Source organism: Acipenser ruthenus, chromosome 12, assembly GCF_902713425.1.
Source record: "Acipenser ruthenus chromosome 12, fAciRut3.2 maternal haplotype, whole genome shotgun sequence".
Lineage (NCBI taxonomy): Eukaryota > Metazoa > Chordata > Actinopteri > Acipenseriformes > Acipenseridae > Acipenser > Acipenser ruthenus.
This window is the reverse complement of record NC_081200.1, coordinates 41753714-41780732: the sequence shown is the minus strand read 5'-3', so window position 1 is coordinate 41780732 and position 27019 is coordinate 41753714. Positions and strand designations below refer to the sequence as shown.

The following is a 27019-nucleotide window of genomic DNA, read 5'->3' as shown; positions in this document are numbered from 1 at the left end:
ACCCCCATCCCCAACCCCCATCTCCCAACCCCATCCCCCAACCCCAACACCAACCCCCATCCCCAACCCCCAACCCCCAACCCCCAACCCCAACCCCCATCCCCAACCCCCAACCCCATCCTCCAACCCCAACCCCAACCCCAACCCCAACCCCCAACCCCAACCCCTAACCTCCATCCCCAACCCCATTCCCATCTCCCAACCCCCAACCCCATCCTCCAACCCCAACCCCCATCCCCAACCCTCAACCCTTCCACAGCTTTTAGGTGCAGAGCTATTTCATTGGATTATTTCACAGTGTTCTCTGTTCATCAGATCTATTCCATGATTATTGCAGAGTCGTGCATTATTGGTCATGTCCTAATGTAATTAACAACCTCTTCGTTCTCTAAAACAAAACTGCGATTGTTAATATTTGCCCCCATCCTTACATCACATGTCAACATGTGAGTCACAAGTAAACAACAGCTCCTTTATTCATTTGTAAATGATACTTTAAAGGCGTAGCGACTGCCCTGTAAAATAATATAGACAACAGATTATATTGTACAGTAACAATCATTGTGGTGTATTGCTAGTGCTAGTGAGGTAGAAGGGAATGTATTTGTTAAACTCAACATCACAAGGAGGCAGTCATTTAAACTATCTCAGCACACCAGTAGTGTACAAGCACACAGCTTCAACACATGCTCTACATGCTGACCGCTTTAATGGGGAAACTGGAAAGCAGGAAGTCTGTTGCAGATTAAAAGCGAGAAGCAAACCTTTATCCCACATTGAATATGTTTCTGATGAAAGACGACAAAACTCTGGGAAAGGGGTGAGCAGTGTTTACATTGCAGACCATTCAGTGACTTCCAGTACGTCATATCAAATCAGCATATTGAATTCATTAAACTTACTCGAATTGCACCAGAAAACATGCTTCTATTGGAAACAGTTACTTCATAAGGAATCCAGGGATTTCGAGTCGAGATTAAAACCTTAGCCACTAATTTAAACTGTCTTAAGACACTGCTGTAAAGAGCACAGTTTACCCTCTTCTGCTGCAGCCTAGCTCTGGCAGTGTGAAGCAGGGGGGTGTGTCCACAGGGCCAGCTACAACAGTGCTCATGTTATAAACTACTTAGACATTTCTCGAAAAACAACTGCATCCCACTCCCAGATGATATCTGTGGAAACAGCAGAGCGCAGAAAGAGGTTTGCAGGACTCTCTTACAGCAGACTGGAGAGGAGGCGAGGGAAGGCAACATTGAAGGTAAGATAACAGAAGTGAAACATTCTCCTTGGTGTTGAAATGCTTGTGAATACTGCACTGTACAGAAAAGGAAACACTATTGTATTGAAGCTCAGAAGAGAATACATTACAGTGGCTTCCAGCAAGCATACTCATTCTCAACTGCTCCTCGGTTTAATCCAGTCTTTATTTTCTATCTTTTTTCATTTGCCGCAAGGCTGTTATTCTCTTATTCTTGTGCTTGACCGGGGGCTTTTGAATTATTAACACGGGGAGCGCTTGTGTTAAACATTAAGAGTTGGCATGTTCATTTGTAACCCTGTTATTTGCACTGGGATGCCCAGAGCTCTGGGGTTAACCTCGCTTGCTATTGATTTGCCCTGGAGTCACATTAGAAATGTATTGTTTTGAGCCGGTCCTTATTGTTCTGAACCATGCATTGTTAATCACAGGCTGTGACAGAGTTTCCCATATGGACCAGGCATGTGTGCCTGTATAAGAGATAGTCACCCTTAGTATGTCGATCCCACCCTGTCCGGACCAATGAAACTGACTGTGGGATAACACTGTTTCTATTCAGCATGCGTTGCATTTAATATAAACCTACATGCAGCGGATCAAGTAAGTGTATAGTTTTCGTACAGCAGGCAAAGTTTAAGCTCATGCTTTAGTATTCCTGTTTAATGGTTTACCTCATAATGTAAAGGCAAAATGCTTGTCTGCTTTAATTTCTGCTAAAAATACAAATCCCTCCTGGTAATAAATACATTGATCTGTAATGGGACTTTGCAGACCCATTCAAATTTGCAGGTTGGTTCCTGTGGTGGTAAAAGTTTCAGTTATGGTTACATGATTTTAAATAAGGACACTAAGCCAAGTTTACCCTTGCTACTGTCCACGAGAGAACGGATGCAAAACGTATCCGTGTTTTTAATTCTGACGTTACAGCACATGCCCCCCCCCCCCCCCAACACGCGGACACGGTGGTCTCTCTGAAGCGAAGGGCAGCTCTGTTGCTTGTGACACAATTGAAGCTGTTCAGATTAAGGGACATCTTTAGACTTTACAACTCCGTGTCGCAGCTCTAGAAGCGTGCAGAGTTTGAAACTTGACACACCATTAAGCCCTGTGTTTCACTGCCAGATGTTCACTAGCTGGTTGGGTTAAGTATTAACTGCTGCGTCAGTGGAGTATTAGGCTGCGTTTGGGGCAGATCACTCTGTGTCAACTGAATAGTTCAACTTTGGCTGCAATCAAATCGTAACACACACAAAAATATTTTGTTTAACAGAATAACAGGACAGTACGTGAAGCCCACACAGCATGATCATCAAACACAATTTCAGATCAAATCAGCAGGTAAATGATGATGTTTGAAAAGCATTAGAATCATAATGAATCACAGAATGGAAGTTATAGAAAGTCTGCGAGAGTTATGTATGTGATTGTATATACTGTAGGACGTGGATGTTTGTGCAGCATGTTTTCAGATCTGTCTTCATTATGCATGTGTTCTGTTAAAGGCGTCTGAGCTGCACTCCAGCTATAAAGGCGGTGTGGAGGTTGGAGGCCAGCCTGTTTCAGACAGATATTTTGAATTCCCTTCTGGCTATGGCAGCCACACGGGCAGCGCAGAGGTTCAGTCCCAGGATAAAAGCAGCCAGCAGGAGAGAGATTACAGCATTGCACTAGGCATCGCCCTCCTGTATCTCTCTGCTACTCTTGCCTGCTTCACTGGCATTGTTTACTGATTAACAAAGTGCACAGGAAGTTTGTTTACTTGGGGAGGCTGTGATGAAGTGCAATAACATACTCAGATGAATCGTTCTGATCTTTGAAACTGATGACATTTGCATAATACGAGGAGCCCAGCACTCAAGGGATATCATCATACCAGTTTATTAGAAGCACATTTGTTGTTCTTAAAAGCTGTACATTTACAAATAGAAGCTGACAGCATGCCTAACCTGAAGCTGACTGCAGTCTGTGTGATCAGTCTGGTTAATGTGCTTCAGACTGTATCGCCTTTATTTCCCTTGATAGAAGCTGGTCTTTTTTGTTCTGTGCTGCCATTGCATTGGGAAAGGGTGTTTGTTTAACACGATTCTGCATGCTGTCAAGTGCATGCTTGATTTTTTCATGCTCGTTACAATTCTTCCATCATGCTAGATCTAACTGCTCTCGTTCTTTAGTGCAGACGAGATAATTGCAGGTTAGTCTGATGTGATGGTAGCACTGGAGGTGCCCCGAACAGAAGGTGCAAATGCAAAGTGCGCTTTCCGTCCCAGATTGTGCACACCGCAGGGTAGCTTGGCAATCAGAAAGCGACAGAGGACCGGATTGTGTGGGTGCAACAGGAGTAATCTGCAGTCGCTCCTTTGCATGGTCTCTCTGGAGTATTCCTTCCTGTTATCGTTGGCTTTTGTTTCCAGGAAAGGAATGCCTGTGAATATTTTGGACCAGGCGACGTAAAAACATGATGGATGAGATCATGTTTTCGTGTGCGTCCAGTTTGATGTCAAGCTTTGATTTGTGCTTAATTTACTGAGCAGTGGCAATCCATTTTATACTCATAAAAAGATTGGAATTCCTGCTTACCAATGTAATGCTAATCCCAGAATAATAACAGATTGATTATTCCAACACAGCTCTGCTGGAGACCTTCGGGGCACAGGCAGCGGGGTGTCCCCTACGAGCCGTTATTCACGATTCCAGACGACTGCTGTTTTCTATAGAAATCCTGATCTGCAATTGTCTCGTTTAATTCCCCTTTGGTCGGTATGTGTGCCATCGAGGAGCATGACTGTCACTGCCAAGACTGCATTAGCTTGCCATTGCTGTAGCTCTGCTGAGCAACACCTAACGAGCGGGGGGGGTCAGCTGGTATGCAGTGTGCCCTGCACACTTATTAGCAGCATGTCTGAGCTCCCAGGTGGGCTAATTGGTGCTGTCTGGGCATTCGAATTCAGTGGCACTCATGAGGAACCGTATTAGCACTCTGTAAGGACAACATCAATGTACTCATGATCATTTTGACCTTTGTATATTCAATTATTATTTTTTTCAAGGTAGGATTGCAGAATCTGTTAGTATACAGTAATGGACCATTACTACAGAGACAGTAGACTGCTTTACTGATCCAGATGACATGCAGACAGCAGATCTTGTGTTCCTGTTTCCTATACAATAACAATTCAGTTTGTGTGATCAAATCATACTGTGTGTGTATAAAAAAAGCACAATTTACAGAGGCATCCCAGTATACATCTGATACAATCTAGTAAGCAGAACAAAACATGTCTCTGCCATGACCTGCACGCCCAGCAATTCATTCATACACTGGTTTTTCTTTAGCATATTAAAAACAAGAAATCCCAACTGGAAGAAGAACCATTTTACCTTCTCTGAGTTACATTTTGTTCCTAGTGGTTAAAAAAAAAAAAGCCTTGGCTTCAGCCTCGTAATGCATGTGGTCTTTCACTTTCTTCATACCTTACCTCCCAGGAGAAGTATCACAGCGTGTGCACATGCCTGAGTGTAATGCAGCACAGACTCCAGCTGCATGCATCCTAGTCCAGTACATTGCAAATACACATCGATTAGTATAGGATTCGAGGAAATCACTCGAGAGCCGCTTTCATTACAGCATGCAATTGAAAGCTTTTTATTGACAATGTGCAAGAAATTCATGTAAAGGTGTAGAATGAAAATCCCAATATAATATACTGTAGAAAGTGCTGTGGAATAACATCATCTGTTATTTGATTAGTAAGTGAGGCATGATGGAACTGAGGTTGCATGAGTGGACCAAGACTCTTTTTCTTTTTAAAACACCCCATTAGGGCATCCTTTATTTAATTATCAATAGTTTAATTGTAACTGATCACCAAACAGAAATACAGAGGTGTATTGTGAGCAGACACCCCAGTTCAGTACAGTATGTGGGTTTAAAACTCCTTCAAAATGATGCATTTTAATGAAAGTCAGCAGACCATGCTTTGTGAGTGGGTTCTAACAAACGTCTGTTTCTCCCTAGCGGAATTTCAATGCAAACAAGCGCATTTTAAACCCTGCATTGCTGTGAAGGCACGAAGCAAACTGTAAGTATAGTGTTCAGCACAGAGGCCTTTTGATAAGGGAGGTCAAGGGTAGGGTACGACCCTGGGCCAGTGTGTACTCTGCTTGCATGGCTTTAACCCTTCACCCGCTGTTCATGATGTAGCCGGCAGTCCAGAAGCAAACAGCAGCAGTAAAACTGATCAAATCTAAATACATATTGTTCCACGCTTGCTCGGGATTTAATTGCATAAGCTTTTCATTTCCCCCAGACACATTTTCCCAGGGATAAGAGTGAAGATGAGCTGGGCTCGTAGCGGTTGACTATTCATCAGGAGATTTGAAATGGGTCAGTATGTTTGACTCGGCTCGCTCTGCCTCCCTGTATTTCTATATTAAACAGGCTCACTATTTTTCTTGGTGCTGTGGTGTTAAAGTCGGGTCTGCGGGTTCATTGAGCACACTCAGCGTTTTCTGCACCATGTTTTCTTCAACAGTTACACTTCATCCAAGCAAATTGCTTTCTGCAGCCACCCAGGCTGAGAATTAACAGCTGTGGAAACTGATGGGGTTTTTAATGATTTTTCTAATTGGGAATAATGTAGAGTCTACCTTAACAACCTGATTCTAAACCTTATCATTAAGGACTGGGCACTTCATTCGTGATGCAAAACCCCTCCTATACTTTATACATATCTGCATATAGGGGATATAGAGTGCCCTGCATACATCTCGCTGCACTGCAGTACTAAGGGTTAGGGGGTACATCGCCTTTTGTCTTTTGCTGTGATGATCAAGGCTATTTAAATCTCCACTTACTGTACACCTGAAGAAGAGACCTTTGAGGTCTTGCAAGCTCTGGGTTTTTATATCGTAGTCAATCTAATAGACAGTCGCGGATCTTTGCATCAAGTTCTGTTCAGTGCTGTGATTGGTTGCATATTGTGAGTGCCTCAAATCACAACACAGCAGCTTCCAGCTTGAAGCCACTATGTACTGTTCTTCTACTGTGTGCAACCCTGCTGGATTCAATCAGGGAAAGGGTCCTGGGGCTTTACTCGGAAAACTCTGCTCAGGGGAGTTCTTTTGGACTAGATTCCTAACAGGATCTCAAAAGCCTATTCAACTGAATCACTCATCCACTAATAAAAATAACAGGCAGCACATTTTATGAACTCAAATAGACTGTATTTTTATAGCAGATTGCCGATTGTGATTGGGTGTTGTAAGGGTTCGGTACAGCTACCACACTCTGCTGTTTGATTATCCACTTCAATGCAATAATAATTGATGCAATGCTTTGTTTTCTATAAGGCAAGGCTTCCTATTATTCATGTCCCAATTGTGCTGAGTAAGTGAAACACAGTGATTCTGTCTGAACGCTGAGGGACTCCAGGGACAAGCCGTCACTCAGAGCTGGAGATTACTGTTCATCTATTAAACAGGGCAGTTCATTAACCCAATGAGCCATCCAGCTTTTAGAGGACATTTGCTGTTGATTCCTCTAAGAAAAATAGACTGTTGATTCCTCAAAGAAAAATAGAAAAATATTGTTATTGCTGTTTAAACTAGAAAAGATAATCCCTTTTTATGATAGTAAGAAATCATAGAGAATTCTGCATGGGGTTTGTGTTTATGGTTATTTAATTGTTTTATACTCATTATAAAATGAGAATTTCATCAACTGACCGCTGATTGAACTGTTAAATCACTTTCCAGGGATATAGTGCAATCAATAATTGGTGCACTCTGAAAAGAAGATTTTCTTCCCCCAGTGCTCTCAGAATTAATGCTGTATAGGAACATTGCTTCCAACGAGTGGGGATGACATCATGTGGGTCACCAGGGTATACAGCTGGTCATTGCTGGAATCCAGCAGGGATGTCATGTCTATGTGGTTTGAATGGCTGTTGAACATCCAGCAGAGATATCGTGTCTATGTGGTTTGAATGGCTGTGGAACATCCAGCAGGGATGTCATGTCTATGTGGTTTGAATGGCTGTGGAACATCCAGCAGAGATATCGTGTCTATGTGGTTTGAATGGCTGTGGAACATCCAGTAGGGATGTCATGTCTATGTGGTTTGAATGGCTGTGGAACATCCAGAAGGGATGTCATGTCTATGACTGTTTACGGGAGTTCTATTGTTAAGGCAACGCATTGTTTTCAGACATTAGAAATATTCAGCTTGTCTTTATCTTATTGTCCTTTGATTGTAATTTAAGCACAGCTCAAGACTCTATAGTGTTAATGCAATGCTGCTGGGGTGAGGAGCTTCTTCACAGCTCAAGACTCTATAGTGTTAATGCAATGCTGCTGGGGTGAAGAGCTTCTTCACAGCTCAAGACTGCTGGGGTGAGGAGCTTCTTCACAGCTCAAGGCTCTATAGTGTTAATGTCATGCTGCTGGGGTGAGGAGCTTCTTCACAGCTCAAGGCTCTATAGTGTTAATGTCGTGCTGCTGGGGTGAGGAGCTTCTTCACAGCTCAAGGCTCTATAGTGTTAATGTCATGCTGCTGGGGTGAGGAGCTTCTTCACAGCTCAAGACTCTATAGTGTTAACGTCATGCTGCTGGGGAGAGGAGCTTCTTCACAGCTCAAGACTCTATAGTGTTAATGTCATGCTGCTGGGGCGAGGAGCTTCTTCACAGCTCTAGACTCTATAGTGTTAATGTCGTGCTGCTGGGGTGAGGCGCTTCTTCACAGCTCTAGACTCTATAGTGTTAATGTCATGCTGCTGGGGTGAGGAGCTTCTTCACAGCTCTAGACTCTATAGTGTTAATGTCATGCTGCTGGGGTGAGGAGCTTCTTCACAGCTCTAGACTCTATAGTGTTAATGTCATGCTGCTGGGGTGAGGAGCTTCTTCACAGCTCTAGACTCTATAGTGTTAATGTCGTGCTGCTGGGGTGAGGAGCTTCTTCACAGCTCTAGACTCTATAGTGTTAATGTCGTGCTGCTGGGGTGAGGCGCTTCTTCACAGCTCTAGACTCTATAGTGTTAATGTCATGCTGCTGGGGCGAGGAGCTTCTTCACAGCTCTAGACTCTATAGTGTTAATGTCGTGCTGCTGGGGTGAGGCGCTTCTTCACAGCTCTAGACTCTATAGTGTTAATGTCATGCTGCTGGGGTGAGGAGCTTCTTCACAGCTCTAGACTCTATAGTGTTAATGTCATGCTGCTGGGGTGAGGAGCTTCTTCACAGCTCTAGACTCTATAGTGTTAATGTCATGCTGCTGGGGTGAGGAGCTTCTTCACAGCTCTAGACTCTATAGTGTTAACGTCATGCTGCTGGGGCGAGGAGCTTCTTCACAGCTCTAGACTCTATAGTGTTAATGTCGTGCTGCTGGGGTGAGGAGCTTCTTCACAGCTCTAGACTCTATAGTGTTAATGTCATGCTGCTGGGGTGAGGAGCTTCTTCACAGCTCAAGACTCTATAGTGTTAATGTCATGCTGCTGGGGTGAGGAGCTTCTTCACAGCTCTAGACTCTATAGTGTTAATGTCATGCTGCTGGGGTGAGAGCTTCTTCACAGCTCATTCATTGGAGTGCATTTCAAACCCCTTCCACAGCAACTGCCAATTCAAACAAGCATATGCAACACAAGCACATCTTTTTAAGGGCTTCTGTCAGATGAAGGACATGCAGAGTCTGTGGGATGATGTGGATTTCAGTTCCCATCACAGGGTAATATTTCACTGCAAGTCCACCCCCGCGAGAAGGGAAAGCGTTTATAATCTTTACTTCATACTAATAACTCATTTCATTCTAAAAACAACCAGGGACTGGCAGTGAAAACAGTGTGAGGTTTATTTCTTTACGTGATCGGGTTTCACAAAATAAGCCAAAAATCATGTTTTTACATTTCTGCTGTGAAATGTTCTCAGGTGTCAGCGATTTTTGCATATTTTAACACATTTCCTTCTGGTTTCTTTTTTATTTTTTAGCTGAGAAAGAATGGTTGTGAGCAGAGTCTCTGAAATATGAAATTCAGGTGTGCATTTCTTAATTGGTTTGGGGAATGTAATTCAATGTTACTATGGAAAATAATGAGATTGAATTGGCAAGGGAGAAAAAAGGATTTCATCAGTGAAAAATAGTTCTGCAGATTGTACCTAGTAAGCCTTTACATTTTTTTTCCAGTATCCACTTTTTGATTCTTTAGAAACTACATCAACTAGAAAGATCTCCACTCTGAAACGATAACTCTCAAGCTGAGGGAACATGAAGCCACTTTGTGTCTTGGAACTTGGTTTCATGCTATTGCGTGGCACACCAGGGGAGACTTGGGCTTTGAAACAGCAAAGCTGCCTCAAACTAGATCTCCTGGAACCAGGTTTCAAGCCATTGTTCATGAAGAAGTGGCTTCATGTTCCCTCAACTTTACAGCATTATTTTGACAGAGAAGGGACTCAACAGGAGTCTCGATTTCCCCAAGTCTGTTTCACATCTGATTTTAATTTGACAAAATAAGCTTGTTCATTCAAAGGGAAATTTACAGCTGCATTCTTTTGGTCCTTCACAAAAATCCCTCCCTGTGTGTTTAATGACTGCAGTGTATTGCATTGGGTTGTTGTGTTTAATGACTGCAGTGTATCGCATTGGGTTGTTGTGTTTAATGACTGCAGTGTATTGCATTGGGTTGTTGTGTTTAATGACTGCAGTGTATCGCATTGGGTTGTTGTGTTTAATGACTGCAGTGTATCACATTGGGTTGTTGTGTTTAATGACTGCAGTGTATCGCATTGGGTTGTTGTGTTTAATGACTGCAGTGTATTGCATTGGGTTGTTGTGTTTAATGACTGCAGTGTATTGCATTGGGTTGTTGTGTTTAATGACTGCAGTGTATCGCATTGGGTTGTTGTGTTTAATGACTGCAGTGTATTGCATTGGGTTGTTGTGTTTAATGACTGCAGTGTATTGCATTGGGTTGTTGTGTTTAATGACTGCAGTGTATTGCATTGGGTTGTTGTGTTTAATGACTGCAGTGTATCGCATTGGGTTGTTGTGTTTAATGACTGCAGTGTATTGCATTGGGTTGTTGTGTTTAATGACTGCAGTGTATTGCATTGGGTTGTTGTGTTTAATGACTGCAGTGTATCGCATTGGGTTGTTGTGTTTAATGACTGCAGTGTATTGCATTGGGTTGTTGTGTTTAATGACTGCAGTGTATTGCATTGGGTTGTTGTGTTTAATGACTGCAGTGTATTGCATTGGGTTGTTGTGTTTAATGACTGCAGTGTATTGCATTGGGTTGTTGTGTTTAATGACTGCAGTGTATCGCATTGGGTTGTTGTGTTTAATGACTGCAGTGTATTGCATTGGGTTGTTGTGTTTAATGACTGCAGTGTATTGCATTGGGTTGTTGTGTTTAATGACTGCAGTGTATCGCATTGGGTTGTTGTGTTTAATGACTGCAGTGTATTGCATTGGTTTGTTGTGTTTAATGACTGCAGTGTATCGCATTGGGTTGTTGTTTGCTGCGTTGCTGAAATAACTTCCTATCTCGTTCTTGTGGTCGTCTCTCTGGTTTCAGATTCAGAACTGTGTAAGTGCTGATTTTGGTGTATAAACACTGCTGTGTATTTTTATATCCCTTTTTATTTTCATTTTTAGAAATTTTAAAACAGCTTGTGTGAACTCTGTGGATTTTGAGATGTTGCCCTGCCAAAACTTTGAAAAAAAGCATTCATGCATTATGAAATAGATACACAGATATGAAACGCAACGTGGTACAATTATACGCGCAGTGACTGGAGGGGGTATGGTATACAGTAGTGCCGTATATCACACACCTATACAAATAACAAATATATTAATCACATCATTTCACTCCCTTTATTGTTTTAGTTGTTCTCCGAAGGGGCAAAACAAATATAGGAATAATTCCTCTGAAGCGTAAAGCTGCAGTATGATGTCATTTGAGCTGTATGAACACCTCAACACCGTACCGGTGATTCAGTATCACCTCCCCCATTCCGAGTGCAGGCGGACGTTAAAACTCTACTTTAACATAAATGTATACTGTTTTCTGAGTCCCTTCATTTATGATTGGATGCTTGTCGCGGTATATCCACCGGTATATAACAGCAGCACAGAAATGTGTGTTAAACTACCAAATCTTGTAATTTACTATCAAAGTAAAAATAGGAAGAAAAGTCCAAAAATACCACTTTCATCAACCTTCAACAAAACACTCATTCTATGTTTTGGCTATATATACCGGATGTACAGTATATATAATAAACTAAGCCCATGGTATTCAAAACTCCCTGCAATACAATTCCAGTGTTCCCACATTCTAGGAATGCCACTTATTGCATTGGACTTTAAAACAAATTCCAAAAGTTGTGGTTTGTAAGCTTTGCCAGATGTAGAGCGTAGCATTCAAGTCTATACAAAGCAAGCTCGGAGAACTATCCAGAAGATACTGTATTTGCAGATCGCTATCTCCCACAGAAGCAGGGGACTCCTCGACTGGATAGTTGAACCACAATCTCGTTCCGAAACATACCGGCTCCAGACAGTCTTATCAGGCGTCTGACTGCTTTCTTTTTCAGGATCTCTTTAAAAGTGTGTTGATCTTCGCGTCTGTTGTGTGCGCACGCTTGCAGCTGCATTCTTGCATTTTACTGTGTGTTTGTTTTCTTAGTGATAGTTTCCAGACAGTGGCCTGCAGTATATTTTATAACGAGCAGTGTGTCAACCCACGGCTGCAAAGTCATTTTATAAGGAGCTGGCATTTGTGAGCATTGCTGGTTTGAAAACCACACTCAGTGTTGCAGAGAGGTGTCTTGTTCCAGGCAGGGAAAGGCTATTGTGACTCATGTCAGTAGCAATTAAGCAGCTTTGATTATCATTTGACAAAGCGCACATTTGAACTAGCCCCTCGAGGGAGCAGCTGTGATACAGACACCACGGCTCACAGATCATGTCAACATTCAGGGACCCAGCATAGCAGAGACACAGTCACAGTTTATCATTCACTATTGACCATGGTGCAATGGGTTTGTAGCGATTGGGTCGGTCAAGTTGCTAAATGGCTCAGATCTGTATTTTTTTTTAATTATGTTCCAAACTGTAAGTGCACCATTTGCAGAAGGGAAGTCACACACAGTGTCTGGTCAATCACTCAAACACTTGGGTTTTTCCCATACTTGGCTTACAGTAAACTCTGTGCCATGGGTGCCTTAACCCAAAACTGGGGGTGGGGGCATGGTCCTCAGAGTGATGTTGAAATTGGGGTTCACCCAAAAATGAAATGTGTGAATGTGTTAGACTGCCAGGCAGCAGAGGCTTTCATCCTCAATCAGGAGCTATGAATTTCAAACAGAGCAGATTACTGGAGATTAGACACACATGGAAATATGTGTGCGTCATCGTATACTGTACAGGGAGAGCTAAAAACAAACTAAATCAAGTAGACAATGCTTGTGCAGAAAATGTATTGCACAACCAGTTTCATTTCAGAATATATAAAGGTGGGCAGAAAGACTTCAGGACATTAACATTGCTTGTTTTTATGTTACTTTGGCCAGTAATGGAAAGCTAGAACTGGTGCCAGTTGCCCTGTAGAGTGGCCAGGTCCCTGTTCTTTACTGATTCTGTCTCAATCTTTTTGGAAAAATAAATCAAGTTTTAGTGCCTTAATATATGTAACTAAGTTCTTACTGTAATCTAAAACACACTTGATCAATAAAACTCCACAAGGGGTTTCCAGCCCCTTGACGGACAGAATTTCCAGTCATGCTCAGATTTCGTCTTTAGGATTCCTTTAGTAATGTTCAAAGCACGTTCCAAACTACTGTACTGGCTGGGCTGTGGAGGGGATGCAATCATTCTCTGCTGTTTCTAAGGGAGTTGATTTGTTGTCTGTGGAAATCAGAGAGTGGGAGCTACAGCTAATGCATGTGGAATTCCTGAGTTGTATGGAAAACTTATAAGAGGCCTCAGCTTCTGGGATCTTGCTTGCTTTAGTTAGTGCTGTACAAGCAAAGCCACTAGTCACCTGACCAATTCAGATGGAAAAAAAAACAAAACAACAGAGTCCCATTACTGCACTATCTTAGGTTCAAGGAAGGAAGAGGACATGTGCTTGAGGAGCAATAGCAGATGTTGGAGTCTGCAGGTAAGAGGAATGCTTTTGCAGGGAATTTTAAACTGGACTGCTGGGATTAGGATTCCTCAGGGTTTTGTACGAGGCTTGTAATGAAGAGGCCAGTCCTGCTGCTGCAGTGCAGGAGACAGTGACAGGCGATCTGCAAGCGGAGGGAAGGGAAGGATCGCACACTCCTGTTGTGTTTTGGTGCCGATTGCTGCGGTTGGAGCTGTGCAGAATTTGGGTTTTATTAAGATTGATTTTCAGCTGTTCAGAGATTTCAAACTGTACCAGGATGTACTTTCTAGCTGCGTAGACTGCAGCATTGTTGCATTAGGAAGGATGTGTGCTGTGCTTGTGAAGTGAATTGTGCTGCAGCATGTACAGTATTGAGCTTCTGGTAAATGGGACTCATACCATTCTTTGTGTGAGCTGTCACTGTGTGAACCACACCAGTAATGCGTCTTTTGTGCAGTATAAATGTATTGGGTGTGATAAGGAGTTATCAGAATGGATTGCACTGTTTACTAAGCAGAGGCAGCTTACAAAGCAATAGCCTTGGTAGTAATCAATACAAATATAGACATTTCTATAGCCTGATATTTATTTGTGAAATGTTGACTTTCATTATAACATCCGTTGTAAAACATTTATCGATGCATTATCCCACACTCTCTGTAACACCCTTTACGTTATCTCATTTATTCTCAGCCAGAGATAGTTTTACTTTGTGTATGTGTTTGCCTTTTAGCTGCCTAATTGAAGTTATTTATAACATTTTAAAATGCTCTTATCCTGAACAACCACAAATCTAGCCCTGTGATATCTCTGGGGCTCTACGTTTTCGGTTTTTATTTTTCATCAAGTGACGCCCCCTTTTTCTGAGCCAACTCCATTCAATTAAAAGTGTTGACACTATGTAACACAATTTTTGTTCCTGGGTATTAAGTGTTATTTCCTAATTGCTTATGCCTCAAAAGTATAGAAAATGGCTATTATTCCCCACAAACTTTGCTTTTGTGACCAGGACAGTGATATTTTGAAATTTACCTATTTCCAATGAGAAAACGGGCAAATTTGTGTCTTTTCGTTCACAAAGTCAGAAAAAAACAACATATGAATCCAAATTAACATGTATTTATAGTAAATACATATAGTAAATACAAAAATGACTACAAAAGATTTAGAAGTGAGTAGTTTTTCGAGATTTACGATTATACTGTAAATCACTTTCACGAATCAGCCCCCAAATGTAGTCTCCCATCATGTTCTCGTTATACTGTCCTTGGTAGCGGCGTTCAAAGTCCAGTATATCCTGGTGGAAGCACTCGCCTTGCTCCTCCGAGTACGCTCCCATGTTCTCCTTGAATTTATCAAGATGAGCATCAAGGATATGGACTTTGAGGGACATCCTACAGCCCATTGTGCCGTAGTTCTTCACCAGAGTCTCAACCAGCTCCACATAGTTTTCGGCCTTGTGATTGCCCAGGAAGCCCCGAACCACTGCGACAAAGCTGTTCCAAGTCGCTTTCTCCTTACTAGTGAGCTTCTTGGGGAATTCATTGCACTCCAGGAACTTCTTTATCTGTGGTCCGACGAAGACACCGGCTTTGACCTTTGCCTCAGACAGCTTAGGGAAGAAGTCTTGAAGGTACTTGAAGGCTGCCGACTCCTTATCTAGAGCTCTGACAAATTGTTTCATAAGGCCCAATTTGATGTGCAGTGGTGGCATCAGCACCTTCCGGGGGTCCACTAGTGGCTCTCACTTGACGTTGTTCCTCCCCACAGAGAACTCGGTCCGCTGTGGCCAGTCCCGCCTGTGGTAGTGTGCCTTGGTGTCCCTGCTGTCCCAAAGGCAAAGATAGCAGGGAAACTTGGTAAAACCGCCTTGGAGACCCATCAGGAATGCCACCATTTTGAAGTCTCCTATGACCTTGATGCCATCTCAGAAAAATGCAGATGTGCATCCACTTAGGCAGCTGGAACTAAACTGAACTGGTGGGCTTAAGGCCCCTGTATTTATACTACTATTTATATTACTGGAAAGTTCTAGAAAGTTCTAGAAGTTACTCCAAGTTTACTCAGCACTGAATCTATCTGGAATGTTCTGGAAAATAGGTAAATTTCAAAATATCACTGTCCTGGTCACAAAAGCAAAGTTTGTGGGGAATAATAGCCATTTTCTATACTTTTGAGGCATAAGCAATTAGGAAATAACACTTACTACCCAGGAACCAAAAAAAATAAAAAATTGTTACACGGTGTTGTGAAACAAGTTAACTTCAGTGTTCTCTCCCATAACTTGATTGAGACGATAATTCAGTTTCATTGATAATGTAAAAAAGGCAGTTCCTTATTTTGAATTCAAACCGAACACAAAAAGCAAGCTCAGTTAAATTGCTTTTCCCTGATTTAAAATCTCTCTTTGGAAAAATGTTATAACCTGTTTTGCAAATAATCGTTTCCTATAAAAAACATGGAGCTGCCTTTTTTTTTTGTTTGCTTTACTTTATCAATGAAACAGAATCATCGTCTCAATCAAGTCACGGGAGGAAACACTAAAGTGAACCCTTGTTTCACAATCAACACTTTCCAAGAGTTTAACTGAACAGAGTCAGCTCAGAAAAAGAGTCATCACGTGATCAAAAATAAAAAAACGAAAACAAAGAGCCCTAGATATCTCACACTGCCCAGGCCTGGCTAACCCTAGATATCTCACACTGCCCAGGCCTAGCTAACCCTAGATATCTCACACTGCCCAGGTCTGACTAACCCTAGATATCTCACACTGCCCAGGCCTGGCTAACCCTAGATATCTCACACTGCCCAGGCCTAGCTAACCCTAGATATCTCACACTGCCCAGGTCTGGCTAACCCTAGATATCTCACACTGCCCAGGTCTGACTAACCCTAGATATCTCACACTGCCCAGGCCTAGCTAACCCTAGATATCTCACACTGCCCAGGCCTGGCTAACCCTAGATATCTCACACTGCCCAGGTCTGACTAACCCTAGATATCTCACACTGCCCAGGCCTAGCTAACCCTAGATATCTCACACTGCCCAGGCCTAGCTAACCCTAGATATCTCACACTGCCCAGGTCTGACTAACCCTAGATATCTCACACTGCCCAGGCCTAGCTAACCCTAGATATCTCACACTGCCCAGGTCTGACTAACCCTAGATATCTCACAATGCCCAGGTCTGGCTAACCCTAGATATCTCACACTGCCCAGGTCTGGCTAACCCTAGATATCTCACACTGCCCAGGTCTGACTAACCCTAGATATCTCACACTGCCCAGGCCTAGCTAACCCTAGATATCTCACACTGCCCAGGTCTGGCTAACCCTAGATATCTCACACTGCCCAGGTCTGGCTAACCCTAGATATCTCACACTGCCCAGGTCTGGCTAACCCTAGATACCTCACACTGCCCAGGTCTGACTAACCCTAGATATCTCACAGTGCCCAGGCCTGGCTAACCCTAGATATCTCACAGTGCCCTGAATTTACCTGTGCCCAGGTACTGAGCCCCTGCAAGCTGCAGTGACAGCACTGTACCTAGAACAAGAACAGTACGTCTGGGACATGCGTTTCTGGAATTCAAAGAAGCAGGACACATGAAGTACCGGCACCACGGGCTTCCATTGCTTGCTTTGTTTGCAATACAAATGATATAATCAAACTCCCATGTGTTATGGTTCATGTCAGGCTCTGATGCACTCCGGCAGATCAGTAGTTCACATGAGAGGCGGACAATCTTTGGAGCACATGGACCTCTGATGAATAGCTGCAGTATGTGCATGAATATGTATTCGCAATTCAAAATGTTTGCAAAAGGATATGATCTTTAAAACGTCACGGGGACGGGGCAGAGAGTATGCCAGCAATGTAAATGTGTGTTTGCACAGCAGAGTCAATGCAGGTGGATTTCTGTTTCTGTAACTTGTATGTAAACATAAAATCCCAGTCATAATCTTTCAGCATACTTAATTATAATTTTTTTTTTTTTTGTTGGTCTTTTAGAAATCAGCTATGCAGACAACGTTCTGGCATCTCTGTGGAATAATCCTGAATAAATCATTTCTAATAAATAAAAGTAATTCATAAACGTTAAAGGTTTTCACGTTGTGGGTGCCAGTAAAAGGTGATTTGTTTTGCGATGAACTATAAGATTGTGTATCCTAACACATATGTTCTAACACGGGCCCGGCTGCAGGTCTTCTGTGTAGAAAGTTAGAAACCGGTGCTGCCGTGATCCACGAATTCCTGGACCCCACAGGGGAGTGTACTGTAGAGAGAGTGCGCCCCTGCCTCAGGGACCATCTGTCTAGGATCCTGCATACACTCTCCATTTAAAACCACTGCCATTAATCTCTTCTTGATATTCAATGGAGGAGACTTTGCAGTATGCTGTGTTATCTGTTAAGTATCAGTATATTTGTTGGGTCAAAAATGAGCTTGGGGGAAAAAAAAGGCATTTCTCAGCTTCCTCTTGGCGTTAGATGAGAAGTAGGATCACAGTGTATCCAAATCTACTTCTACTGCTACACTACCACTACTACTAATAATAATAATTATTATAACAACAACAACAGGCACTAGGAATGCCTGATTACAAAATGTGATGAAAAACTATGAGACATTTGAATTGCTTTACAGCACGACATGAATCTTTCCACTGATGATGTGTCAGTCTACTGTAGGTTAACCAGAGCATACTCTAAATATGACAAGCATGAGCAGATGCTTTCCCAAAAGTTCAAAGGGGACCCCAAACATTTTCTTCCTCAGCGTCTGACGGATAGTGTAATCATTACCGGCGTATCAGGCACTTTGTCATATTAGTTCATTAGCGTTCTCGTTAAACTGATGTGCAGATTGAAGCTCTGGATCAGCAGATCATGACGGGCTTCCCTTCATTAACTCACACCTGAGCCTCGCTCCTGTGCTGCAGCTGCTAATGAAACTCTACATGCTTATTCCATCAAGACAGCTAATTGTTCAAACGCCTTGGCAATGAACGTCAATGACGGTGAATGAGCCCTCATGCATCAATCAGGATTCATTCTCTGCACTATATTACCATTCCAGACGTCAGATCAGAGTGATTTTAATTGAGATTTGAAACCCAAATTAAAAAAATAATGATGAGAGATGATATACTGTATGTAAGTGATGTTGCCACGGTTTAGAAAATCCCCCTACAGGTCAGCCTACAGCAGTCCCGCTGCACAGAGCTCTCTGAAGCCCCACGTTTGCAGCCTGCTTTGGAAAGCCAGTGAAAACTGGGATTACAGATTGTACTGCAGCTTACTGGATCAGTCAGCAAGCTACGTGCAAAATCCCCTTCAAGGGTCTGCACTTTTTTCTGTTGCAGTTTTTTATTTTTTTATTTATATAATTTATTTTAATTTCTTAGCAGACGCCCTTATCCAGGGCGACTTACAACTGTTTCAAGATATCACATTATTTTTACATACAATTCCCCATTTATACAGTTGGGTTTTTACTGGAGCAATCGAGGTAAAGTACCTTGCTCAAGGGTACAGCAGCAGTGTCCCCGACCGGGGATTGAACCCGCGACCCTCCGGTCAAGAGTCCAGAGCCCTAACCACTACTCTACACTGCTGCCCTGTTGTGTCCGTACTCTGTACAAACTAATTAGGAAATGATGAATGAAGAGTTATTTACAGACCCAGATGCTGTGATGTTTTTATTCATGGAGGTGATCTGTGTCTCCCTGGATGCGGTATGTCAGCTGTTGCTTTTCTCTTGTGTTTGGAACAGTAATCCGTCCAGCATGCAGCACAAACTCTTGCTTATGCTTAGTGGTTCCAAACGCCACCCTGATTTCCGATTAATTCATGCTTTATATTAGTTATTCTATAATATTTTTGTTTTCTTTTTCTTTTAAGGTTGCTCGTATTTGACCACTAGATTTGACTCCCATGACACTGAGAATACCAAACTATGGACAAGAAAACAGGTAAGATTTTAACCTGGATTATGACAAGCTCATTGTTCCCAGCACTGTGGTTATTTTAAGATCTGGGTGTAACTTAAAGCAGAAGACGATTTCAGAGAGCAGTCATTTTCCTAAGCGTTTGGCCATGCACAACTTCATATCAGCCTGGCTTCATTAACATTTTTTTTCCTACATTCGGAGGATTTGGCATCTGGTCTCCTGTATAGCCACATCCTATGTTTCATGTCTCACTCTTTTGTTTTGATCATAACTCACATGGGCACTAAATGGTAAAGAATGTGCACATTGAGTAAGAAGATCTGTACCAATTAGTGCTTTCACTCAAAACACCTGTGAATCTGCAGATCAGCCCACAGTCATCAGTCATCATTACTCATTTGTTACATAGCTCTTAAATAAGCAGTTTAAATAAGATTTGGGATTGTTCATTCATTTGGCATTGCAGAGTAGAAAGGGTTAAATAAGCTTTGGATTTCCTTGACCAATCTCATGCATTAAAAATGTAATGGACTGATTTAAACTCAGGCTTCCCTAATAAACGTGTGTGCGTTTTCAGCAACTGGCCTTTCATCTAAACCATCTGAGTGCGGAGACCAGCGGAAGCAGCTCCCCTACTCTGTCGAGACTCCATATGGCTTCCACTTGGACCTGGATTTCCTGAAGTATGTCGACGACATCGAGAAAGGCAACACCATCAGGAGGGTTCACATTCAAAGGAGGACCAAAGCCCCGAAGTTCAGCACCCTGCCCAGGAACTTCAGCCTCCCGGATAACAGCTCCAGATTCCTTCCCAGGGAAAGCTGGACTTCCACTTGCTCTCTCGTGCCCAGAAGCACATCCAGGGATGTGGAGGTCCAGCAGATCTTCGAGTTCCATGCAGCTGACCATGTTTCTGCAGGAGTTTCTCCAAGAGCCCCGGGTGTCACGAGCAGATCAGAGAGAGCTGCCGCAGGGGATGCCAGGACCAGGGCTTTTGATGAGCAGCCGCTGGGCTTTAGGGTTAGACCGCAGTTGTTGAGGGCTTCAAGCATGCCTGTTACTGTCCTGCAGAGAAAGAACTCTGAGAATTCAGAAGATCAAACCGAGCTGCTTCCCGGACACAGCCCCAGAGACAATGGCTCATCCGAAAATGTGTTTTGTTCAAACGATGGCTCCTCCACCCAGGACACAGCCAAGAACTGTGAAGCTGTCTTGACTTCAGAGGTGAGCAATCTCCGGCAGCAACTCGCAGCTGCTTTGCAAAGGATCAAAGTGCTGGAAGAGCAGGTGAAAACAATTCCTGAGCTAACAGAACAGGTGTCAACACTGACAGAAGAGAAAGGCAATCTCATTCTACAGCTCAACCGTCAGTATGCGGTTTCAGTGCAAGGATTTCCCCAGACTACTGGCCGTGAAAACACAGAACACGAAAAACATAGTTTGCATTCACTTACAAGCAACAGTACAGCCAAAAAGCAAATTACATCTTCCACAGATGTGTTAGCATCTGCAACCCCATCAACTACAAAGGCAAGTGAAGATCTCAGTCATTCTCAGCAGCAGAAAATAAGCACTGCTCACAAAGAACTAGCCAGCACGCCAATGGGATCTTCATTACAAGACGTGGCTGTCTGTGTCACGGAAGGAGGGGCAGGTTCAGCAGCTCAGAAGACAAACAGTGATACAGAAGCTCTCATCAGTATAGCACTGAGGACAAAACTCACGGTTCTAGAGAAGCAGTTAAGTGACACAACTAAAGAGCTTGAGAAAGCAAACACTCTCCTGAAGCAGAAAGTGGAAGCGCTTATGCTTGAGCAACAGTCAGAGCAGGAAAACTCCAGTCCCCAGCTGAAAGGAGCTGAGGTGGGGGAGCAGACTGAAGAAGTAGTGAAGAACAAGCAGTCTGATTATGTTCAGCGCTGCAATGCCTCAGTGAACACAGAAGCCAGCTCGGAAGTAAAGACGTTCTCTGACAAAGGCACCACCACAGACATGCAGATTCCAACCAGGTCGGCAGAATGTGGCGCTGGTGCAACCATTACTGAGACACCAAAGAAAGATCTGAGAAGCTCGAGCGTTCAAACTGACTCTTTGGAAGTCAGGAGCGTCGGAGTGGTAGCATCTGTCCAGACTGGGGAGAAATCAATAGCAGCTACAGTCAGTGCTTGTGACAAAGCCATTGAAACCGATCAACCATTGATCCAGAAACTTGTCACTTGCAAACCTGTTGAAAAAGACACACAAGTAGCAGACCTGGAAAAGGAGAGTGAATGCGTGAAACAATGTGCCTCTAACAGAGAGTCTGACCTCGCGTCTGTTGTGGGTGACTGTAAATCTAAGGAAGGGTGCGTCAGGGAAGTGGCACAGGATTGCAAGAAAGAAGGCAAGGGTGACCGTGAAGAACCAATGCCATCTTCCTCAATGCAGGCCACCATAGGACACTATGTCACAAAGATCCAACAGCTTTTGCACGAGCAGTGGGCGGTTTTGGAGAACGGCTACCCAGAGCTTACCAGCACACTAAAGCAGCCAGCTTCAAAGATCAGTTCAATCCAGGAGCAGCTGGTCAGCTCTCTCAACACACTGTCCTCCATGTACTCTTCACAAGCAGAGAAAGAGGCGACCAATGGAAGCAGTGCTCAGCAAGCAGGTACATCTGACTTCCTAGTTTCTTAACCCCTCTGATGTGGGATAACAGTCGTGAGCTAACACAGAATTGGGTGTGCTGTGCTGCATAGATAACATTGACTAACCAAGTGCTTTGCATGGCTGATGAAGATGAATGGCTGAGTATGGGGTGCTTACCTGTGTACGAAAGTTAATTTAAGGGGTTAAATATTAAGGTTTTATATTATTGCACACATGTTCTCTGTTTAGCTGTCAGCAAAATAGGCTTGAGATCACAATGCCTAGCAAGCATATCTAAAGGAATGTGAGATAGCTAAAGGATAAACCACTGGACCATATCTAGGCAAATAGATGGTTAATTACAGAAACTGTCAACCGTGATCTCAGGAAATAGTGAAGGGCTGTAAAATGAGTTGTAAGCTGGAAAAATGAGTTTAGGTCGATGTAACTGCATAAAATAAACTGCTTGTGTTTTTGTTCTGTATGCTGGAGTCCTGTAAACCACCGAGCTGGGATTAAATAAAAGTGTTTCAAGTTTGCTGCTAGGCTGCAATATTTTATTCCCGGGAAGTAGAAGAATTATAGATTGAGATAATTGAATTAACAAGACACATAAACCCCACACTTGCCTTGGCATCTTTTGGTGGCTGCACTGCACATTCAACAGAAGACCTGTTAGGAAAACAAGCACTGATCAGCTACGTTTTCAAAACTATTTCACACAGCATTGAACCTGACTACAGTTGTTTTGCATCATATACATTTTCAGGGTTTTCTCGACACGGCAACCCTTTCAAAGGTTAGTTATGAAGTATGTTCAGACATGAAAATAGAAATGAGCACTCAACGCTGGAACCTCGGCAAGTATTTAGAAAGCTTTAGCTTGCCAGTACAGACCTTGGGTGCTGCTGCGTATTTTCTGGGCTGTTTCGAAGCATATACATTTTTTCAGAGATATAAAATCACAAAACATGAAGCTATTTATAATGTTTATAGGATTTTATTCCTCTCTGAAAATGTCCCTTTATGGTTTTTTTATCATTAAACTTTCTTATGTTCTTGTGCTTTTGAGGCAGAAACACTTGGATCCCTTAAGACCCAACCTGACAAAGTTCTGAGATTAATCATCTACTAGGACCCGGGCGAACGCCGATGGGCTGAATTGCGTCCTCTCGTTCGTAAACTTTCTCAGGTCCTTATGTCCCTGCAGTACGTATTCCATTGTCTTTTCTGGAAGAGACATTATAGTCTCATACACACTAATGGCTGGTTTCACAGACCATGATTCACACAGCTCTGAACTACCTAATGTTACATTAATGCCGTCAGCTGTGACACACTGCATAATGGTTGTTTTGACTAAGAAAAACGTTTGTCTTTCAAAACTCCCGACGATGGCCATGGATTACCCTATGTGAGCTTCTAGGTGGCATGTTTAATGCACGAAGTGACACGAGAGAAGCCCACATTTTCACATTTAGTATTAAATATTTCGAGGGAACAAATGGTTGCAAAGATGCTTGCTCTTCTTTTATTCTACAGTTGTCGTTGTTGGTTGACTAAATATTAATATTCCAAAAATATTTCCCATGACCTTATGCAGAACAGAAGCAGCAACACATGAACCAAGTGTCCCATTACTCATAACAGTAATGGAGTGCTTGGTATTTCTATTGGATTACACAAAAAGAATAACTTGCATTCCTATCAATGGCACACAAACAATATGAACCATATTGCAGTCCCCAGCTGCAGATTGATTATGCATTCAAATCATATTCTGGGGTCAGGTTTTCATATTGCTGACTTTTCCAGGGCACCACTTTGAATACTGTACCGTACCCCACTGCAGTGTTTTATTGATACGGTAGTATTTTACAGCAAGGTGTCTAGACATGATTACAATAACAATACACTTTATTTATAACAGGGCTGCACTGGCCTTGGTAAGTTTGCACAGGTTACAGTTCCATACCTGACTACACTTCCAATGCTTCGCTGCTTTCCGAAAAACACGATGGTCTTAAAACATCAGAAAGTAACTTGGTTATTTTCAAACCTAATCTAAAAAAATGAAGACTTGAACAAATTGAAATGTGAATATGTTGATACCCCTCGTGATCTAAACTGACTGAACTAATCCTGTGCGATGAAATATACCAAAACCCTTCTTAAAGTATCTCTCTTGAATAGGTTATTAAGCCAGCACCATCCTAAAAACCATTTAAACCCATCTTAAGTGATTCAGCAAGCTTTATGAGTGGCAGCCATTGTGCGTTCTGCTTAAGAGGGAACTGAGCCTGCAGAATTAACCAAGCCGCGAGAAGCTTGTGAAGATCAGCACATGCTAATGCTCTATATAATAAGTACAGTCAAATCTATACATCAGCTCTGCAGCTAATCCAAAAGAGATGATAGAGGCAAAGGCAGGCACATTGCTCAGGTCCCTGCTGCAGTCTAGTGATTCTGTGGAGAGCATCTGCTCACATCTTTACTCGAAGAAGACTGACAGAACTGAGGCAAATGTGGGCAAGACGGACTCTCAAAAAAAAAAAAATTGGGGTAATAATTGGCGGTGTCCAGTTTAGACATCTCAAAGTCCAGGATGCTTCTCAAAGCTGACGGAAGGGGTTTGGTTTCCAGGAGTGATGGGTCGACCAATCGTACCTGACAAAGGATCAGTACCAGGCACCCAACCAATTATATTGGTCTTCAAGAGAAACGCGACTGGATTTGAGTGACCGCTGAGTTCCAGGATGCAGAAAGTCATGCAGGCCAAAGGAAGGCCACACACAGTTGAGTTCCTGTATCTCGCATTTTTATCATGCATCGTTTTAAACAGTTACTAGATACAAATGATTGAAATGGGATTTTTGTACCTGTGTAGGTGGATGGGACATGATTTTGGAGGAAGTACAGTATTCTTCCATGGTACTGCTAACAGAGCGTCTTCAAGGTGTTCAAATGCATGACTATTCTTAAACCATTAACACCTCTGATGGCTACAGGAGAGCTGGGGTTGAAAATCTATGAATGGATCCAGAAAGTCAGTTTCTCTTGTGACACTGCCGAGCGGCAGCAACCACGCTTCTAGTAGCATTTCCTGTCTTGATCTCCGTGACACAGACTGACCTGTGAACGAGAGAGGAAGCGCATATCTATATATATATTATACAACAGAACACATACCAGGGATGCCACTAAATCACAAATCAAACAGTCATATGTCTATTTATGTATACGTTTTAAACCCAGCTCAGTCTAAGCCTTATTCCTGTGCGAGTGAGGATTCACAGGCAGTAGGTTTGTCTGTTGTCTTTTTTTCTGTGCATGTTATGCTATCTGTCATCTGTAGCAAAAAAGCTTCACTGTTGATTGCCCCCGGAGGACACAGCCCTGACAGTCTATGGAAGCAAGCTGAATGATGAAGTGTAACAATATGCTGCTGTGTTGCTGCAGGGAGCCCCCCAGCTACAGCTCTCAAATCCATCATGAAGAAGAAGGACTGCAGCGTCAGCGCAGGGAAGAGCGCAGCGAAGAAGAATCTCAAGTTTGTTGGCATCAATGGGGGGTAAGCGGGTCGGTTATTCCGGTTTTTCTAAATATTTAACCAGGGTGGCATAGTAACATTTTCAGCTCAACAACAGCCTTTCACCCACTCACACGCACACACTCAAAGTGTATTCTCAAATAAATGAAGGTATAAGTGCAGCCATCCTTATTGCTTCAGGGTCAGGGCTATTCTCACTGGCAGCTGTGTGCTGTTCCTGTAAACCTTTGAGCTCCCAGATCACCTACTGTACAGTAATGGAGCAGAAGTAATATACAATAAGCAACCAGATACTGTATGGGACTCTCAAAGGGCTAGACAGCAGCAATATGTCATGCATGGTCTAGATGTCTTTGTTCAGTTGCAATGAAAATAAGGATGGTAAACACATCCATATCTATAAAAAAAACTCAGTCGTAAGACATGTAGCAATGCACAAAAGAAACTCTTGGAAGAATAATAATTTGTGTCCAGCTATGAAACGACTTCGAGCGAGGAGTCGAGCGGCGAGGACAGCGGGCAGGATGGCAGCTCAGCACCCGGTGACAGGGCCAGCGAGAGGTCAGCCGCGGGGGTCATGGAAACACGGATTGCTGCTGAGGAGGCCAGCGGTCTCAGCTGCTTTCAAGACAGCCAGGCTGAGGAGGCTGACAGGTACAGTAAATGCTCTCTGGGAAAGGCTTATCACAGTCATTCTTCACGGAAATGCTGCAGTGTTCCCTGTCTGCTTTTCCCATTGTTATACTTTGCATTTACCATAGTTTACCCTGGTTTGTTCTGTTTTTTAATATGCTTTACCATACCTCTCTGGGTTTTACAATGCCTACCAATGCCTTACCACACTCTAGTGCTTTATTACACTTTGCTGTGCTTTTGCTATGGGTAACTTTTCTAAGAGCTCTTTGATATTGTGAAAGAGGAAACTTACAATAAGGGCTACACTTTAAATCAGATTGCAAACACGCTTGGATTGGTTTATAGAGCAAATATTACACCACTCAGTTATTAAACTGTATTAAATAGGATGGAATTACAAGGTCATTACAAAGCACTGTGTAATTATTAACACTTAAACCTTTACTACTACGGGTATGGCTGTGGCTGTGCAAAATGAACGTGTTACCTACAAATCAATGCACTTATTAATCTAGTAGCACACAGTAACTCTTGTATCAATGCACTTATTAATCTAGTAGCACACAGTAACTCTTGTGTCAATGCAGTTATTAATCTAGTAGCACACAGTAACTCTTGTGTCAATGCAGTTATTAATCTAGTAGCACACAGTAACTCTTGTATCAATGCAGTTATTAATCTAGTAGCACACAGTAACTCTTGTATCAATGCAGTTATTAATCTAGTAGCACACAGTAACTCTTGTATCAATGCAGTTATTAATCTAGTAGCACACAGTAACTCTTGTATCAATGCAGTTATTAATCTAGTAGCACACAGTAACTCTTGTATCAATGCAGTTATTAATCT

General features: G+C 42.7%; 1 protein-coding gene across 6 annotated transcripts in view; it reads left to right on the top strand.

The window, feature by feature from the left end:
• The first annotated feature begins 590 nt into the window (after positions 1 to 590).
• Positions 591 to 27019, top strand: part of LOC117417356 (KN motif and ankyrin repeat domain-containing protein 4-like) — a 34755-nt gene continuing 8326 nt past the window's right edge. The window contains exons 1-7 of one of the 6 annotated variants that reach the window (XM_059035195.1): positions 591 to 1258; positions 2529 to 2596; positions 5274 to 5337; positions 19307 to 19377; positions 19934 to 22006; positions 25444 to 25555; positions 26009 to 26188. In XM_059035195.1, the coding sequence (XP_058891178.1) occupies positions 19362 to 19377; positions 19934 to 22006; positions 25444 to 25555; positions 26009 to 26188 (2381 nt within the window). In that variant the 5' untranslated portion in view covers positions 591 to 1258; positions 2529 to 2596; positions 5274 to 5337; positions 19307 to 19361. Of the gene's footprint in view, positions 1259 to 2528; positions 2597 to 5273; positions 5338 to 5359; positions 5643 to 13092; positions 13415 to 19306; positions 19378 to 19933; positions 22007 to 25443; positions 25556 to 26008; positions 26189 to 27019 lie in introns of those variants that run through there. The other 5 variants (XM_059035191.1, XM_034029454.3, XM_059035192.1 and 2 more) reach the window with 5 other exon arrangements.